This window comes from Aphelocoma coerulescens, chromosome 4 (assembly GCF_041296385.1).
Source record: "Aphelocoma coerulescens isolate FSJ_1873_10779 chromosome 4, UR_Acoe_1.0, whole genome shotgun sequence".
In the NCBI taxonomy this organism is placed as follows: Eukaryota; Metazoa; Chordata; class Aves; order Passeriformes; family Corvidae; genus Aphelocoma; species Aphelocoma coerulescens.
The window spans coordinates 18,515,206-18,534,832 of NC_091017.1; the positions used below are offsets into that span (position 1 = coordinate 18,515,206).

The 19,627-nt window shown below is 39.2% G+C and overlaps 1 protein-coding gene across 11 annotated transcripts in view; it reads right to left on the reverse strand.

Annotated features, from left to right (window-relative positions):
- The window catches only part of PTPN13 (protein tyrosine phosphatase non-receptor type 13), a 114,533-nt gene that overhangs the window by 77,582 nt on the left and 17,324 nt on the right, over window positions 1-19,627 (reverse strand). For 10 of the 11 annotated variants that reach the window (XM_069012896.1, XM_069012904.1, XM_069012903.1 and 7 more), the window contains exons 2-3: window positions 10,430-10,549; window positions 2,591-2,760 (exon numbers count right to left, since the gene is read on the reverse strand). In XM_069012896.1, the coding sequence (XP_068868997.1) occupies window positions 2,591-2,760; window positions 10,430-10,544 (285 nt within the window). In that variant the 5' untranslated portion in view covers window positions 10,545-10,549. Of the gene's footprint in view, window positions 1-2,590; window positions 2,761-10,429; window positions 10,550-12,145; window positions 12,165-19,627 lie in introns of those variants that run through there. The other variant, XM_069012897.1, reaches the window with a different exon arrangement.

Consider the following 19,627-nt stretch of genomic DNA (forward strand, 5'->3'; position numbering starts at 1 on the left):
TAATGAATGCAAAAAAAAACCTTTTCAGAAAAAACAGCCAACAAAACCCAAAAGAACCCAAAAGCAATCAAGAAAAAAAACCCCAAACAAAACCAGAAGCTCACCAACTCTTTCAGTCCCCCAATAACGCAAGAACAGCAACTGAAAATACTATTATACAATTAGTTACTTCTAATTAGAGACATTGTCATTGTCCTGAGTCTGTCAGTGTTCAAGAAAAATTTGGACAATGGTCAGATACATTATTTCATTTCTGGGTTGCCCTCTTTGGAATCTGGAGTTGGACTTGATGACTCCTTGGCCCTTTCAACTCAGGTTATTCCATCATTCTATGATTCTGCGCTTCAAAATAACTGAAGCTATTTCCAAAAATGCTATGTGCAATCAGACCTCTAAACTAAAACATGCTACTCTACTAATCTATCTGAAAACAGCTTTCAAAATAAAAGCATTTATTCAAAAATTATAATTAATTTCTGTACTATGATACTTTAAATATGTTCCACAATATATAAATCAACATGAAATTAATTTCCCAAACCAATCTTCATTCTAATATTGAATGGTTTGGTTACTCTATTTCCAATAAGCCTGCAGTTACCTCACACATATTTGGATTCAAGCTGACTGTGTGTCTTGGAATCAAAAGGGTATTCACTTATTGACGATAATTTTTTTTTAGCATTTCTCGTGAACACACTTTTAACTTGTATTAGCAAATACAATCATAACTGAAAAGACAAATGCAACCCCATCACTGTCTGATCCAAGGCCTTAAAAAACAAGGTATTCTTCTGCTTCAGCAGCTTTTAGTAGAACAATCAAAAACGAAAACACCAATGATTTCCAGTAAATGAATTCAGTGAACTACAGCCAGTTGTGACAGAAGGAAAAAAAAAAGTTTAAATGTGTTAAAAGTTACCACAGTCAGCAAAGCAAGATCTGATTCTGTGATCTAAGAAACATGAAGTCAACATACTCCTTACAAATAACCAGTGTACCACCTGATACAGAGTTTAACAGGAATGCAAAGGGAAGCAGTCAAAAAAAGAGGGATGCACGTATAAGCTATTTATCAGCCCTACAAACTTCAACTAATAAAGTCATAAAAGGATTCTGGTTTTTGGACAAAGCTATGTTTCAGGGAGCTTTCTTCTTCCACATAAGGAAGTAGGTGGATGACCTTCCATGCAGCAAGCAAGGTTATGCTGACACCAGGAAAGAAATTCACACAGCCCTAACCAGAGAGGGTTAGTTAGCGCTGCACACGCACAGAGTGCCAGCATTTGGTCATCGCCTATTGATGTGCTCTGTGTTGGCATCTACAGGCCACAGAGGTCCCTCTGAGTGTTTCCTCCCTAAAGATTAAGAAACATCACAGCATGGCTTTTCATAGTAACAGTCCTCCATTTATTTCAAAAAGAAAAAAAGTAGCATATTGAATACTGGCACAGAGCAAAGAATGCAATCAGCTCTGACAAAGGTCACAAGCTTGTCCCTTCAAAACTATTTTTTCTGCCATTTTTAAAGGCCTGTTTTGTACATTAACTTCAGAGTTGGCACTAGAGGTAACATTACTGTCTTCAAAAGCATTGTCCCTCTTGAAAGAAAACAAACAATTCCAGCAGTATGACTACAGAACTTGGCAGCTGCATCCTCCATAACTGAACCTGAGTCTTCATTATGTCAGTGTTATTTTTATTCCTCTATTATTTCTCTAACTTTCAGCCTAAGTTTCTAAATGTTTATAGTTTTGACATAGATAAAACTGTAAACGTATTTTATCATACCATTAATTTTGACAATATGCAGGTCAAGAAGGATGTCTAAAGTACTTGGGAGTAACAGAGGATTTACAGTAGGTATTTGGTGATAGAGCCCTAAAGAAAACTGACTATATACAAAAAGCTGGAAACACCAAATATTCAACACAGAAATACATGTTTTAATAGTCCTTGTGCACACAACAGCTACCCATGCCAATACCACTTTCCTCTGGAGTAAGAGCTGTTCTTCCTGGAGGAACACTGCCAAATGCCATAATTGTTCCCAGATCACAACACTGGCTGTGGCTAGCTTCCCTCTAAGGATTATTAATCCAGGGAAGCCAAGGAGATAGAAATAGCTCAGCTTCCTTTTCACTCCCACTGCTAAATATCTTTGACTAAGCCAAGGCAATGGTTTTCTGGGGAAAGTGTTACCATTTGCAACAAATTCTTAAGAGCACAGCTGAGAAGATACTAATTTTAACTGTACCTGTCAATGACCTGGAGGAGATCACATATACAAACATCATCTGTCTGAACATTTACCCTTGTGAAAGGGTTAAAAAGGAGAAGTGGAAATTCTGTGCAGCCCTTGCTCAAGTATGCACACAGCCAGGTGCAGCAGAGACTCTTCCTCACAACTGCATACAACTATAATTCCACTTTTACCAGGAAAAACAAAGTAGGAGGATCCTTCCCCTCCTCACAAAAGAAATTACACGAATCACAAACCATGGGGAGATAAAAAGGACAGTTTAAAGCTATTTTGTGAAGGGATCAACAGCAAAACACCAGAGCTGTCTGCCAAGGAAGAGGCACTCTACCTTTTCAACATCTGACAGGGATGACAGCGAATGGTTCTGCAGAACCTCTGGTGCTGTGAATGCTCGCAGGTCTTGTTGGGACACATTTTCATCAGTAAATGACACACTGCCAGATGGAAGCAACAGGAGAGACCACGGAGAAATGATGAATCCCAGAGCAGCAGGATCAGCTGTAATTGAAAAGGGAAAAAAAAAAACAAAAACCACCCTGAAAATGAAGCAATGTTGTTTGATGCCCTTGCTTGATGTTCTTTTATTATCAGCCTACATACTGTTAGTGGAATAGATTCATGCTTCCTTTTCCACCTGCGGTGTTTCGCAACCACAACAACCACCTCAATTTTAATCACACTGAGGAGTAACACCTATCTTTTATGACTGTTCTTTGCTATTATTCATACCAGCAAGCTCAGGAAGAGCCTGCTAAAATACTCACAAATCTTTCCTGTCCTAAAGTTATTTCAATTATGTTACAGTTGACATATAAAATGTTCCCCTTCTGTAGTGCACGTCAATAATGCTAATTCCTACAATAGAATGGAGTTTGCTCCTATACCATCATAGCATTACTGCAGCAGCAATGTTTTGAAGACAGTAGACAACGTTAGTGGAGAAGGAAAATACTCATTAGAGTGGCTAACAGAAGGGGACAAAACAGAAGAGTTTTGTGGCACAGAAATCCTTTTTAGTCTAAAGCAAAAAAAAAATTAAAAATGCCTGAAAATATCAAAACAAGCACTGAAATTGCAGAACCAAAAGTGATCTAGAATATGCAATTTGCCAGATAGGTTTTTGATGTCCAATAATACTGCTGTCAAACTACTGTAACACAAAAAGGCAGGAAAAATAAAGACCATTTCCTTGAGTCAAAATATTTTTTCTACAACTCAAACATGAATCAACCCAATTTCACTGAAGGAGGCACAGGATTTTACCTAAGTAAAACTAAAAGTTAATTTTCATTTTTTCATAGGCAAAAAGGCAATATCTCTGTCTTCTGCTGCACAATATATCCAAGATGTGAGGAAACACATGTTTGAATGATACATCCTTTTCCCTTGATATTGTAAGGAAAACCAGCAGAATAATAATTTCCTCCTTCAGCATCACCACTAACATTTTCCACTCTCCATCTCAGGATATTCCTACAGTGCTGGTTCCTAGACTGCTGACCTATCTTGTAATCTAGAATATTTCTAATCTCCTAGGAAATGTATTAAATTACTGCTTGCAGGTATCAGGTGTAAAAGGATCTACCAAGTAAGTCCTTCAATTTTCTAACCCCACTTCCTTTGAAACAAACAGAGTAAGTGCTGTTCACTGTTGTAGCAGTAAGTTTAGATGCTAAACGAAAGAAACATAAAGATGGACAGACCATTCCTACTATATGTAACAAGAAAATACTACATTATATAGCAAGGCTTCCAAAAACATCTTTAGGAAGACTATCTTAGATGGCCGCTTTCAAAAATTATCCTGTGGGTAAGTACTGGATTTTTCACCATTTCTGTGTGTATTCACCACTGATATAAAAACCCTAAACCAGCAACATCTGAAAATATTGTAAGATTTCTGCTTATAAGTCCCAACTCAAGAACCCTAGGAAATGTAGATGCTTTAATCTTAATTTAACATTTTGTATAATACTAGAAATGCATAAAAACTCTTCATATTCTGAAACATACTAAGACAAAAAATTGATTTAGTTTTGAGAACAATTAAACCCCCTCCCACAATTAGTCTGAAGTCTTCCCGATATTAATTTCAACAAACTTTAAAGCATTTGTCCCCTACAGATATAGAGTCTGAATTTATTGATCCACCCCCACTCAAGAATCTTCATGACCTGAAGCAATGTAAAATTAATGTGACAAACAGTAAGTTTAGAAAAGGGACTGGTTTTGCCAAGCTCGTTTTACTGACATTTTTTTAGCTTCCTCTTTTAGTAGCTTGCAACTAACATAGCAGATCATACTGCCCCATCCCAACTCCAGGGAATCGAATCTGTTGTTACAAAGGATGAGGATAAAACAATTAATTGTCCAGTTTCTTCCTTAAGGCGTGCATCATAAACCAAAATAACTGTCTCAAAGCTCCAACTAGGTAGATCTACCTAGGAAAATACTTTTCAGTAACGCTACTCTTACTTTAACAAAAAAGTAGCAAAGATGCAATGTGTCAAATAGCCAGCAACTATAAGACAACAACAGAAACTATCTTCCAATGATAATATTTATGTCATCTTCTGTTTAGGCTTTCAGAAGAATTTACAAGAGCAGTAAAGGTAACATACTCCTGAAAATACAGAGGAAAATGACAAAAAAAAAAACCAACCCCTTTTTCTAAAAGCACTGGAATTCAGGATATGGCTCCTGGTCAATTTTCTATCCAACAGGTTTTCAACTGTGCTAGAGCTGCCAGCCTTCTGAGTTAATTCCAGAACTATGCAACTCGGTAACAAAACACTTGTGAGAGCACAGTATATCAAACAATGCCAAGACAGAGATAAATAGCGTGGTCTTACTTAAAGTGAGAGAGTGAACTGGCTTTAAACACAATAAAAACAGAAATAATCTTCAGCTACAGAGCATCTGCCAAACAAATGAGAGAAGGAAAAAGTCCTTTATGTGCTTTAACAGCATACAAATAGCCTAAGATAAAAAAGACCCACCACATTATAAGGGACATGAATACAAATATTTGAAATGGATCTATTTTACAATATTGATGGCAGGTAATTTTGAATTCCCAAGCTACAGTCACAATTCAAGTCAGTCCTTCAGGATCTTTTTCCCCCACTTCTCTCTTAGGCCTCAACCATTAGCACAGAACACACACATCGACAAAAATCTCTAAAAAGCACAGAACAATCCAAAAATATACATGAGATTTTCAACACCCATCTTTGCTTCCCTCTGTAGCCCTCACTGAGACACATAAAATTTCTCCTAGAGCAAAGGACCCTGAAAATGTGTATGCTCAGGCCAGGCTGGAGGCAGGCAGACCACTGACTCATCTGCAGCCTGGCCAGGATTATGCCAGCACACAGGACCACTTATGCTGTAAATCCTCTCCTCCTTGGGCTGGTGCAGCATGTCCCTGCACGCCTGGTGTGCAGGGCAAGCAGCACTGCAGCGTCTCTGCTCCCTTTCCCTTCGGCACAAAGGGATAGGAGAGCTCTGATGGGATACTGAACCCCTTGGAAAACTGAAATTTACTCTTTCCCGAGGATACTGGAGCAAGAAACAAGGTGAACAATTAGTTTCTGAGATCACATGTGTTGTCCCTGAGCTGCCCCACAGTCAGTCTAACACCATGCTACACTGTCGTGCTGACTACATCCAGCAGAGCTCTGCAAAGAGTGCACTGGAATGACTGGAGTCACCAAGCCTCTTTGGTGTGAGTAGGGTGGGTGGAGGAAGGGATGAGGAACAGAAACTAAAAATTTTTAAAATCCCAATAAAATTACAAAAACTCAATCTCTCTCCTTCTCAGCAACCAAAAGATCAAATGTCACCAGATGATGAGAAAAAAAAAAAAAATCATTCTCTAACAGTTACTGGCAAAGGGAAAAAGCAACCATTTATTGCCTGCCAACAAGGACTAGCTAGAAAATGAGGATTTGGGTTTTTACTCCTTCCTATTGCATTTTTCCTCTTGCCAACCAAACCAATCCATTTCCTGCTCCATCCCAACTAGGTCTATGACTACTTTGGACTGACCACTAGTCCCCATCAGCACATTTCACACTTTGCCTTCCTTCTTTTCATTACACCTACTCAAGCTAACCAGCCACAGTAGTTTGACTGTCAACAAGATTTACAGGTCCCTGAAAACCATAATCTTCTTTCTTCACATCCACTTTCAGATGATACAACTTTTCTTTACATAAATCATTTCCCACATACAAATTTGTAAGACATTCAACTTGCAAAGACTCTCTTTCTTTGCTCAACCTGTCTTTTTAATATCAGACTCACTTTCCCCCTTCTCTTCCCCCTTCCTTTAGATACATGTCTCCAAATTTAAGATCCAATTATTTTCAGAATCCTCAATGCACACTTTAGAATGGGAGTGGCTTAAGTGACATATGAAGGCTTTCCCACTTTCAAGCTTAGATAAATCTTTTCCAGTTAAACCTACCAAATTAGAGGGACGCCTGTTTTATAATTCTCAGCAGCAGCGAGCACAGCATTCTCCTTACGCTTATACACTCACATTTGAGATTACTTCAAAGACTTGTTCCTTTGACCTCATGGAGTTCTGAGTGCAAGATACAGCACGTCTGAAACAGCTGATACACCCTTTCAACAACAAAATAGTTATTGCAGATAATTAAACAGATGTAAGAGAAGGGCAGGTCTGGTATCGGCCTTTTCAAATCTCCAGATTAATCTCAACATCACCAGTGCAACTGATGTCAGATCTGCAAGTGAGTCCTAGATTGTCTTTCTCCTTCATTTAACAGCTTATAATATGCTGACAAGACAGGTACCAGAGTTGATCTTCTGAATTGGTGATTAGCAACTGGGCAATTCAATGTAAGCTTTCATTTTTCATAACGATAGAAATAAATTTGTGCAGTATTTTTAAGGAGTTCAACATCTGTTAGAATTGTAAATACAAAGAGGGATAAAAATATGCACATTTCTGTATCTGTTGCTGAATCAGACATGATATGATATGCAATTAACCATGTAAGACAATGGATTTTCATCCTGTGCTTCTTTTATTCAGTGCTTTGATGGAGAAGTAGACTCACTAAAAGACATGCACAACTTTTATGTATCAAGAAGCTATCAAATCTGTAACAGAAGCTTGCTTTGGACATTTTTTTCTAATTTCCAGAAACTAGCTTAAGTAAGAAATTAATTGAAGAACAGGTTCTCAGTTGACACAGTAATAGCAAGATTTCCAACTTGAAATAAACTACCAAAACACTACCAGGACTACATACATAAATGAATTATTACTTGGGCTGGTAAATCCTTTAAATTTGTGTGGTTCCTGGACTGGTGTGGAGAGGCTGCCAACAGGTAGCAGTTTAAGAGTTGACTATTTCCATGGCCTTTTTTATCCCCCTCATTTCAAAACAGCTGGAGCACAGGCTGTTGACCAATATGCCTTATTTAATTTTTTTGAAGAAACAATGAACAAAACACTCAGCAAAGCTTATATTTTGTTACAGAACAGCAAGTTCAGGGACTTCAGGACTCCGTACAGGAAGGAAGAACACTTTTGAGAGCTGGTGAAGGCTGAACATGCTGTGATCTTGCAGAAGCTAAAAGCTTGACCTATTGCCCTCTGCCCAGGAGTGATCAGTCAGTTCTGAAAAATTTTAGGAACTCACCCTCTGCCATAAAATAGCTCTTCCATGCCATATCCATGGAAGAAATGGGCCTGAAATTCGACCAAGGAAAACAAGATTTCTTTAGGATTCCTCGTTTGCTACAAGTCCTCCACAAATAAAGAAAGAAATTGAGTCAGACAAGCCTACAGGAACCTCCACATTTCCACGTGGACATTCCTGCATGTCCATGACACCTTTACAACCCAGCACAAAAACTGATATTCAAGATGACAAAAAAAGTCTCTAGACTGCTTCGTTAGTGAAGACAAACCTTCATTAAAGACTGTCTGGTTATCCAACTCTTGCTGGGAGGAATTAGATTACCTTTATCAACCTTAGCTACACAGAAAAGCTCTTTCATTTGAGTGTCTCTTGAAGTGCATTTTACCAAAGGCTATATCCCAGGTTAATTAAGAGCATGCAACTGAAAATAGTTTGCTGAACTAGCAGAAAAACAACTCAATAAAACAGCTTCACCTCCAAAAAAGAGACAGATTCTTCTGGCACTGATTTTATCTGAATTTGTGTTTTGGTCTTCACAGATAGGAAGCAAGATCAGAAGCTTCTGCCACCTTACCCAGTCCTTGCTGGCAAACATTCCCCTGCCTTAAAAACACATATCAGAAGTCCTGGGGCAGATTTCTGGTTTGTGCTCTCATCTTTCAGTACTTGTTCTTCTGAAGGAGCGCTGACTGTTCTCATTGTGGATGCCTGCCTGCAGTCTTCATAGAAATTATGATAATCTTCTGCACTACTCTCAGGACAAGAAAGGGTGAGCTCTTATTTTCAGTGGAGACTCCCTTCTGGAAAAAAAATCTAGACCTAGGATAAAATTTTAAGTGGTTTCACCGCTGTGGGCTCATACAACTGTGATCTTGCAGGTGGATTAAAAGATGGAGCTCCATGTGTCAATTCCTGTAAAGTTTACAAGAGTAAACCTCTAATCATTCAAGATCCCTCTTAAGTCAAGGTCTTAACAACCTGCCCTCTTAAAAGAAATAATTCTCCTGACTGTCTCCAAGAGACAACAAAGAGTGAAAGACAGAGGAAAGCAGATGCCAGCTTTCCCTTTCTTGCAGTATGAGAAGCAGCAGGACAGGTCAGTTGGTCAAACTGCAACAATAAACTCAGCATTCCTAATAGGGAACGCTTTTTACTACACATGGCCTGTGAGAACACGGGGAAAGGGAAAAAGGTAAATTTGAATGGGATGTCAAAACTACCTATAACTCACCTACCAAAAAATACATTGGAGAAGTTGATAACATTCATATTTGTAAAGCTAAGTCAAGCTTGATCAGAAATCAAGCACTATATAGCAGTTTTTGCCCACATCTGCCTTCTCTGGAGCCTATAAAGTATCCAACAGTCCAGTTGAGACCAGTCTCAGAGGCTGCACAATGCATCAGACAGAGCCAGTATCTGACTCAACAGATTGTCTAAACCAAATCTTAATAAAACCAACCCAAAACAACTTCAATGTTGAATCTTAATGAAATTCTACATCAAATACTTGCAAAAAATACAAAACATTTTTCCCTCAATAACGAAGATGTGCCCTTTGCATCGTAATGTGGCAAAACAATGACTATTTTCACAGTGTGACCCTTTGCTTTTTCATTAATAAAACTGAATAAGCTTACATATACATGCTTAGATACAAGGGGACGACCCCCACAAAGGTGCTGAAATACTAGGATGCATCATGGGAATATATACTTTATCTGAGAACAAGTTAAAGATGTTACTGAAGTTCAGTATTTGGGTTAAGCATTTATTGCTATAAAAAAAAGCAAGAAAAGGAGGGAAGGACCTTAAGGATTTGCAGATTTTAAAGAAAAGGGTTTCGAAAACACAAGGAAAGGGAAAGGTTCCATATTGAGACCTAGTGCTAAAATGTGTATTATTAGCAGTATTTCAGATGCTCAACCTGGAGCCTACTAAGGTGGGAGGGGGGAGGGAGAAGAAATACTTCTACTCCTTTGAAGTACAAGACAACACCACATTCCTCTCAGTAGCGTGTAGGTGTTGCCACTTGCATTCTGGGGAATCATACCTAGCCCTCTGGTCAAGTTTTCTGTTGTTCACCTTTGCCTCCCCTGAGACTGAATCTCTTCAGAGCACACTGGTCATGACTGCACAGTACTGTACCCATTTCTGTGTCCCCTTCAGTACTGAAGTGCTCCAATGGTCTCACACTTATTTATCACCTCTTTCCTGTGTTTTCAGCTCACTCCAATGAGTCTAAAATAATTGAAGTTACCACCACAAGAAACGGGATATGCCGCAGATTCTGGCAGAACATGAAGTGATGGTTGAAAGCAACCTTTGGGCTGGGGTGCAGCGAGGCACTTACCCAGAGACAACCTAGGAGCAAGTTATTGTTTGGGTTTAGAGCCTAGGAAGGACAAGGCAGTTTACTTTCATGGCACCTGAGCATAACCGAGACGTTTCCAGTTCTGTATTCACCAGTCTTTAAAAACGCTTACCTTTTCGGAATAGTTCTTGAAGGCTCTCTGCACTTTGATTCAAAATAGCCCATATTTCCTCTTCTTGTAGTGGTCCCCCCCGAACCTCCAGAGCCTCTGCTAGTGACACATGCATGTTACCTGGGAAATAAACAGACTGATGTAAGCCTAAATAACACTTTTCTTCTCCTTGCATGCAGTATTCAAGTGATGCCTTTTCCCGGTCTTAAAATCAAGAGTCATACATGGTTAGAAGGGAAAAAGGGATTTTACCTTGGTATTTATTTGAAGGATCCTTAGGTGCACACGTCCAGCTGGAATGCACCCCAATGCACACCACAATGCCCCCCCAGAAGATCTGGTATAACATTATAGGTTTTACTAATTAGCATATCTATCAAAGATTCCCCACTGAGAGGCTCGAGTGAGCTCCCCTCCTCAAGGAACCTTCCCCTGGATGGGTCTATCTCAGTTTACAGAATGTGTTCTGGAGAGGACCTTGGGGTCTGGGGCATTTTGATCCCTAACTACAAAGCTTCTAAAATGTTTGTTAAGCTAGGAGACTTAACAAGTCCAAGAATGTAGGCAAAAAGCCACTAAGAATACGGAAGTTATAAAAAGGTATAAAAGGGGTATACAAGAAAAGGCAAAAAATCATCATGGCATCACAAGTAGCAATAACCCATGTTCAACCCTTAGTCACAAAAATTCTCCAGCATTAACAGAACCCACCAAATATAAATAATACAAAATGTTCACTATGACGATAAAGAATTTTGAGCACCTACTCCAGAAAAACTCAGGCTAAGAAAATAATGATCTATATTAATGTTGTAGACTCTACATCAATAAACTCAACAAACTGGCATCAATCCATATGCTATGGGCAAGAATTTGCTGTGTTTATAAAGATGACAGATCGACCAGTAGTTACAGGTTTATTAAAACAAATCAGCTATTAACACAGATTTTGACAGGTTCAAGTCAGTGAAGCTGTTGGTAGGAAAGGAAGCTCTTCTTCCTTTCACAAGGTTGTTTATAGTATCTCACGACCATATTATGAGAAGCACTACCAGCAAACATGTACACAAGCAAAATAGCTATGGAACTGATAGTGAACTCCTTTGTTCAGCTTCTCCTTGCAGTTAAAAAAAAAGTAAAACTGTTAGTCTACTTATTACCTCCCCAGAAAACAAATCAAGGTTTCCTTCCCTGGATAAACCCTGGAGGTTATGCTTCAATATTTTTTCAAAGAGCTAAACCATTTTGACCATACTACAATATAATGTTCTGCTGTCCAAAACCATCTTGAAAACTGAAGAACGCATCCTTAAATATTCTGGCAAAGTCAAAGCTTCATCCGTTTGAGCTCAGAGCAAATAACCCATGTGTCTACTTAATTACTCCAGCTTTCTATGGAATGTTCTCAGACTGAGCATTCATGCCAGTTTATATTTCTGATTAGGATGCAGCTGCAGTGGCTTCTTTCTCTGCTTCTCTCCAAACCCCAGAGAATAAAATCTTGAGGCAGTGAGCTGTAGTAAGAGCCTAAGGTGTACTGTCAGTCATCACTGGTAAGGTTGTTATGTCTCAAAGGCTCCAAAACTGCTGCTGGAAATGGAAAATACAGTTCCACAAGCAATGCTCATTGCCTGGAGATCAGTAATTGGTATCAACAGTTTTAGATGACCCAATGGTACTGCTGGAGGCTCCTCCCCCTTCCTTTAAATCACCTACCCAGAGCCTCCCCATCACCACACAATCCCGGCTCAGGTGTATGGATACTAACTCATAGATATTAACCTAACAAATTTAAAGAGGGACAGGCTTACAGGCTATATTTAGTTTCCCAACTGTCTAGGCAGCTTCATGCCTTCCATGTGTTTTTACTTACAGATAACGAGGCTTATACACATATAATGGCAACATAAAAGGCTGAATACCCTATAGTTTCTAACTGAAAACATGGGTTTTGACAATACTTGCTATAATACTAGCCTTTTCACCTAGAATTCCATACTACTACTGAAAAATTACATATTGCTGGCTACTTTTCAGCACAGCTTATTTTTCCTTATTTCACAACTTCCCAGTTTCCAGCATTCTATTACTGTGCGTATTTACTAAGCCAGATATAGTTTCAAAAATAAATGTTCAAAAGTCATCAACAAAAGACAATGGAAGGGAAAGCAAAATCAGATCACATTTAAAAGAAAGATGAAATCTGAATTCCCAAAGAGAAAAATAAATAAACCATTAAAAACACAAAGGTAGGGGCCAACACAGACTTGCAGTAAATGGATGGAAAAGCAGAAACAAGTGTGTTTCGAGTCAGCATGATATTCACATACAGCTGGCACAGAGCGAGTGCCTGGTCTATCATCTGCTCTAGGAAATTCTGTCATTTCATGCCACTGTCTCAAATTGCAGCATGTACATCTAGAATCAAGCTATCTGGATTATTCAGATTAAAAGATCTCATCTTCTCCTAGGGACTAAAAACACATGAACTGCAAATGAAAACTTTTTGCGACAAATATTTTAAAGGAGTATGCTGAGCATAACACCAACAATAACACCCTTTTCCCCATCCTGAAAAACCCTGAATCTTTTCAGCTGTGATTAAATAGTGTGGACTGTTCTGTAGCAGATATAAGCCAATTCCCTATTTAACAGCACAACAGAGACCATAAGCATGTCTGCTGAAACTCCCAAACACATTACATCCACAGCAAAAGAATCCTACAGCAAACAATTTCTTGATCACAGTGAGAAGCATACGAACATACACACCCAGCCCTCAGCTGTAGCAGTGCAACCAACAAGATCTGCTTGCATTTTACAGATACTAGGAGCTTGACAAATAAAAATCAGACACACAACACACCGAGCCCAAACCATTTCAAACTGATTTTGAAAGCCCGAGCAGAATCCATCACAAAACCAGTCATTACAAGCACAGCCACATGCAAAATGCCACAAGCTGGGATTTGAGTGGGATTCTCATTGAAGCAGATCTGTTTCAGTAACTTTTTGGTAACTTTCTCTGTAACTTTTCTTCCTCAAAATTATCTTTAGCTGCAGTGCTTTTCTGCCTCAGCAATGAGCCGACCAACAGGCTAGTTATGAGGATTAAAGAACCTCCCACAAAGTGGTTCTCTAGCACGGAGGAACTGACTGAGGCAAGCTGGGGTGAAGCAGTTGGCAGGAGAATGCAAGGCCAGGTTTCTCCACCCGGACAGCGCAGCTGTTATCAGCCAGGCACGGATTTGCAGCTGACAGTGGGAGTGCCTGGCACAACACATATTTCTCCCCCACCAGTTTGTTTGTGTCAGATGTTTTTCACAAGAAGATATTTGTAGGAATGCTAACGTTTACAATGCACAACTCTTCCAAATTTGCTGTCTCCTTAGATTCTGGGAACCTTCAACAGTGCGTGGTTCTATGAGAATACAGAAACCTAAATGCTCAATACATACAAAGGCTTTTGGTTCTATGCAATACCTGGACATTATGATAAACTGCAACATAAGGACTATATTGAGTAATTTTTCTATGGGAAAAACATTTAAAGTTTTCATAGAATACCATATCAAAATTTTTTAGCGTTCCAGGTTGACTGGCAAAGAAATTTAGATGCACTGGCAGAGTTCTCTGTGGACTCTTAGCTCATGTCAGGCCATTTTTCTTGCAGTGAGTCATCTCCCTGCCTCCTCTTTATCTAAGGAAAGGAAGATCTGGAATCCTGTGCCCTGTTCCTTTCACTCCTTGTAACAAGAATGGACAGATTAAAGAACATTGAAAGGTGCACCTTACAAGGACGAGTTGACTTCCCTTTTTCTTGGGACAGCGTTATGATGGTATCTTAATATGAAGCCACACAGACACTTGGCTGGAGATGGGATTGGGGTAGGCAAGTCACAGGGTTAGGGGGTATGAACTCCACATGAACTGCTAGGGCATGGATAATCCATACACCCAAAACTCAGACGAGATCACAGCCACAGCATGTCCAAACAGGGACATTCTCACAGCGGAGAGCACAACACAGTGTAGGAAGACAGTGGACAAATTAAAATAGTTAGTGCTGGAGGTGCATAGACATGAACCTGACAGGTTGCTTGTTGCTTGAAATTCTGGGGCAGAATTTCCTCCCAGACCACACAGGAGTACTATTTCCACAGGAAAGGAGTTGCATCATGTGGAGGCAGCTTTTATGCTCCAGGACAAGAGAGTAAATTCAGGTGTAAATCATTTGTATTAACAAGCTCTGAGTGCAATTTCTCGGCACCACTCAGCCCTAAGCCATGCAGGCAGCACAGTCACAGGGAAAAATGCTGCCTAAGCCAGAGGCCTCTCCCATATCTCAGACACTTTTTAAAAAGAGCCTGTCTGCCTTATGAGGACCTCCCTCTAGACAGACAGCTGACACACTCCCCAGTGGGTGGGATGGGGCTTTGTCTCTCACCTGAAAACAAGCTCAGTGACCTCTTCGCTTTTAAAAGTCTCATTTTAAAGTCCCAGCAACCCATGTTAAAAGCACACCACCTATAGAGCACCCAGACAGTGCCAGCATGGCCCATGAGGCAGCCTCCCACTTGCTCTGTCCCAAGTAAGAGGGAAAACACAACAGGAGCAGCCCTTCACACCATGTAACTCCATCAAAATGACTCTCTGCAAGGTATATGCTTTTTCCCCTACCACTTACAAAGTCTTCACAACACCTCACTTTTTAATTACTTATGTATGCAGAACAGAAGTTAAATGCTCAAAATTGTCATTTCTCCCAACCACCACCATTTTTCCTTATACAATTTAAATTTGAAATTGAAGGTCTCCAACAGCAACAAAGAATTAGGAAAATTTTAATGGCCTGTTCTTTCCAAATTTTATTGAACTGCCACCAGACAAAATATTAAGAAGCTATTGCTATAACTGTGATTATTAAAGACTCTAATACAGTAATTTTTGTCAAAAAGTTCCTAAAAACAGATTAATAGTCAAAAGGCTAAACTGCTTCAACTTGGTGTTTCAGTTTTAGTAACACATATCCCTTGCTTTTTTCCTCACCTTGAGCATCAACATTTTTCGTCAATAACTTCAGAACAAAAACTTTTGGTCAAAAGCTGTGCTTTAACATCAGCTAACTGCAATGCCTGGACTACCCCATACTACTTGATATTTCATAGGGATATGATGTGAAGAAACATGAAAAGCAGCTGCTCTAGGCATCCACGCTGCAGGTGCTTTTAGATGTGCAAGAAGCAGTGAAAAAAATCTAGAATATCAAATACTGTTAGAATTTCTAGATAATCACATAAAATACTCTGATATTAATTTTTACCCTTTGACAAAATTTAAAACAAGTAAGAGAGAGCAAGAAGGCTCTATATACATACAAAATACTTTCTGTGGAGAAAAAACCCACCTCATTTGTCCCATAGAAAAAACACTGTTAGCTGACCTTAACTGTCCTGAATATGAGCAATATTGCTCCTTGCTCCACAGAGACAATTAGGGAAAAAGTGGCAGGTTCTGAGGAGACTTTCTCTTAGAACATAAGCCAAGAGCCCCTTCTTGGCCCCTCCTCTGTAGATATAAATGCCTGAAGCCAGAAATACATTTAACAAGACAATTCTATCCAGAGAACCTCTTAAAATTCACCTTTCTTATGCCGTGATTAGCTGCCTGAAAATAAAACCCTGACACTTTCATTCAGCACTCACTGAGCATGAAGTGCTCTCTAAAAGCACTCGACAGGCACTGAACTGCAGCTAGATCTGGACAGTTTGGAAAGTCTGGTCTCTCCCATTTCAGAACCTAAGCACCTTAAGTCATTACCATGCCCTGTAATTTCAGAATCCTGGCATCTATCCTATTTATTTACATTGGCCCACACCTTACACCCCCGAACAAGATCTGGACTACATCTACCAATTAGTTTATCCCCAATACTACTGTTGCTGAAACTGGGCTGAAGTGCAGAACCCTGGAGCCAAATTAGAAAGCTTGCACTTCAGTAGTCTTTGAAACCTTATTTTCAAATACACACATAAAATGTGGTTTTCCTATGGCTGCAAGTCCAATTTGCATAGACTATCCAGAAAATAAGGCATTATTTGCAAATAGTCAAGTCAAGCACGCAATCAAGTCAAATACACAAGCTAATCAAGTCCACTGTGCTTCAAGAATTTTTTTCTTTTAGAGTCTTGCTCTCGAGTTAATTACTGCACATTATTCTCAATTAATGTCTTGAAGGACAACAAAACAAACCCTTGTGTCACAACCACTTTTTTCATTTCTCCTATAGATACAAAGAGGGGACAAACAGCCCCACAAGATCCAAATACCATCTCCCCCCTGTTTTTTCAAGTATTTAAAGAGCTGCCAGAAACCAGGTGAACCAAAATTTTTGTGAAAAAAACCCCACACTTTCATGGTGCTTTTCATTTAACCTGTGACTTGACAATAATATTACCTCAGCACTATTCCTTTTCACTTTTCAGAGGTCAGCAGAGATTAGTATTACCACCCAAGTATTTCTCCCCTCCTCCAGTTATGGAACAGATTAGCTTCTTCCACTCCCATTTTTCCCTCCATGTTCTCCTCTTTCTCCCCCATAGGCAGACAGGATGAAATGCAAAACAAAAATCTCATGCTCCTGGGCAAATCCTCAACCTACACCAAGAAAATTTCTTTAAAACTGCATTTCCTCTTCAAACTGATAGCTTGCTGCTTGAGCTCAGACCTCCCAAATAAGGAACAGAAACTAGCTCAAATTTATGAGAAAACACTATATGAAAACACTCCCAGAAGTATAAATGAATTTTATTTGAACATACACAGATGATCAGATGAAATGTTAGCAGTTTTCCTCCCAAAACCTTAAATTGGTATTATATTCCCATATCTGGAAGACAGAGGAATGTGACATACTGAGAATCTTGGCTTGCACCTCCAGGACAAGCAGTGTTTATTTTACTCAAAAAGTGCTTGCTTTCTTTCCTGGAAGGTGGAAAGAAATCAGCTTTTGGTATTGGCCTGAACACACAATGGGAGACAAGCAAGGGTTAGTGTTGACTCCCTCTTTTGCTCTTCTGTCTCCATCACCAGAACCAGATAAACTTGTTTATCTGAAGCTTCGTGTTAGGCAAACTAGTAAAGCCAGTCCAAATTGTATATAATGATCATGAAAGTCATGTTTTCTAGGCAACTGTAGAATGCTTTTTTATACATGAGGGTAGCTGATGCTTCACATTTGATATTAAAATTTTATTCAGAAGAGTATATAATTATCACTACAAAGTAAGCTTAATCCACATAAATCGTAGCATGACTCTTGTATCCCTCTCTTTGTTTAATTGTCGGTGTAAGATTCTTGGGCAACTCCCTTATTTTGCTGTTGATCTGCTCCACCTCGGAGAGGGCACGTCTCCTTGATGCATTTCTCATACTTGCAACTTTCATTTTAATTGCTAAGCAGGAGCAGAAGACCTGTGACTAAGGCAAGCTTTAGGAAAAAAAAAGAAATTTCAGGACTACAAAGCAGCTTGGCAATAGTGACACTTTTCAAACAGCACATGAACCAGTAACACCCTTCTTCACATATAACAAATTAAACCCTTCTAATGACCTGATATAACCACAAGCAAAAAGGTATCTTACTACTGACAGCATAACTTCACGATGGAGTGATGATGTGCTGTCTATCAGACAAAAGGCACTAAGAATGGCACCTCCAGCTTTAGTCCAGCAGTTATTCCATTGTTGCATGCAAGAGCCATGCATTCCTCACATACTCTAAAAAGGTCATGACTGAAGTCTGTCCTTACTCACTCACAGCTCTCAGCACAGCTGAAGAGGGAATGAAAGCTTTTGTCAGGGGAGCAGAAATAGTAGCAGACAACTGATTTAAATGTCATGGAGCCACTAGAAAGCATTATTCTAAGTCATTAAGTACTACTTCCCACCATCTGTGACATTCTAAAGCTTTCTACAAATAAAATACTGGGGCTTTGGTCAGCACATCAAGGGAGCAGTGACAATTACTTAGTACAGTAAGTGCTTTTTCATTCACTGCAACATTATTTTATAATTATATTGTAATATTATTCATAACCAGTCCCCAATGTTTGAGAAGAATAATGCTCAAATATTTAACACCAAGATATAAATTACCACAGACTAGAAATTCAGTGACTCTACCAATAAGTTTCACTAATGGATCATCTTACTTTAGAGTAGATTTTTAAAAGCTTAGCTTAAGGCCTCTCCATGGTAATGAGGTGATACAGCTTTTACTATATCAGACAAATTCTCTAGTACCAAAGGGCTCAGATTCTGCAGATGCTAACTCTTTCAGTCTCAGTAACAGAGAATGTATCTTCCTTTAAAAATGCCTTTTCTTGGTAAGATGGCCCCTTGCTGTAATGTAAATAATCAGTGTCATAAAGGTAGCACAATTTCTGGATCAGCAAGAAATTAAGTCAAGTGAATAAGAGTTCTCTATTTTCTTTGATGTGACACTCGAAAAGTCCTTCAGAGAGGTACAAAAATATTACATTAATGTGCTATAATACTGAGGGGGGGAGGAGGGAATCAGTATCACCCACCAACCTTAGTAATAAAGAAAAGTGCTGGGTTGTTTGCAGTATATTTGTAAATAACATAGAAGTCAACATACACTTAACAGGTATAAAGACTGACCCTACCATATATTATTTCAAAGCCTGACTTTAATCCTACATATTCACATCCAGTCCTTCCATAAATGGCTTTTTAAGCTTTTCAGGTGAGTAAACTGCATGGTTCTCTTGGGTTTTGAGATTTCTTCCCCCTGTGGGAGAAAAGGTGGATCTGAGCAAAAAAATCTTTGTCAGCCTCATATATTTGACTATCAGACATTTTGGAGAAAGAAGTTAGCAGAAAAGATAGCATCACTATGGCATATCAAAGCAGTTTTTCCATAGTTAAAAATGACCTCATGTACGGTACTTGGGAAAAATGCACTGGATTCAGAAAGAAGTGCTGTGTTCTTCATTTGAAAGCAGCACCCTTGCACACTCATGAGAAGAAAGAGAGCTGCTGACTTGTGTACTCCAGAAAAAAGTCCTGGTATTCAAGGACAGTTCCTACTAGCAGCTACCTCACATGTCCTGCCTGGGAAGGAAATAATATTCAATAATGGAGATAAAACTGGCTGAATAACAGAAGCAAGTT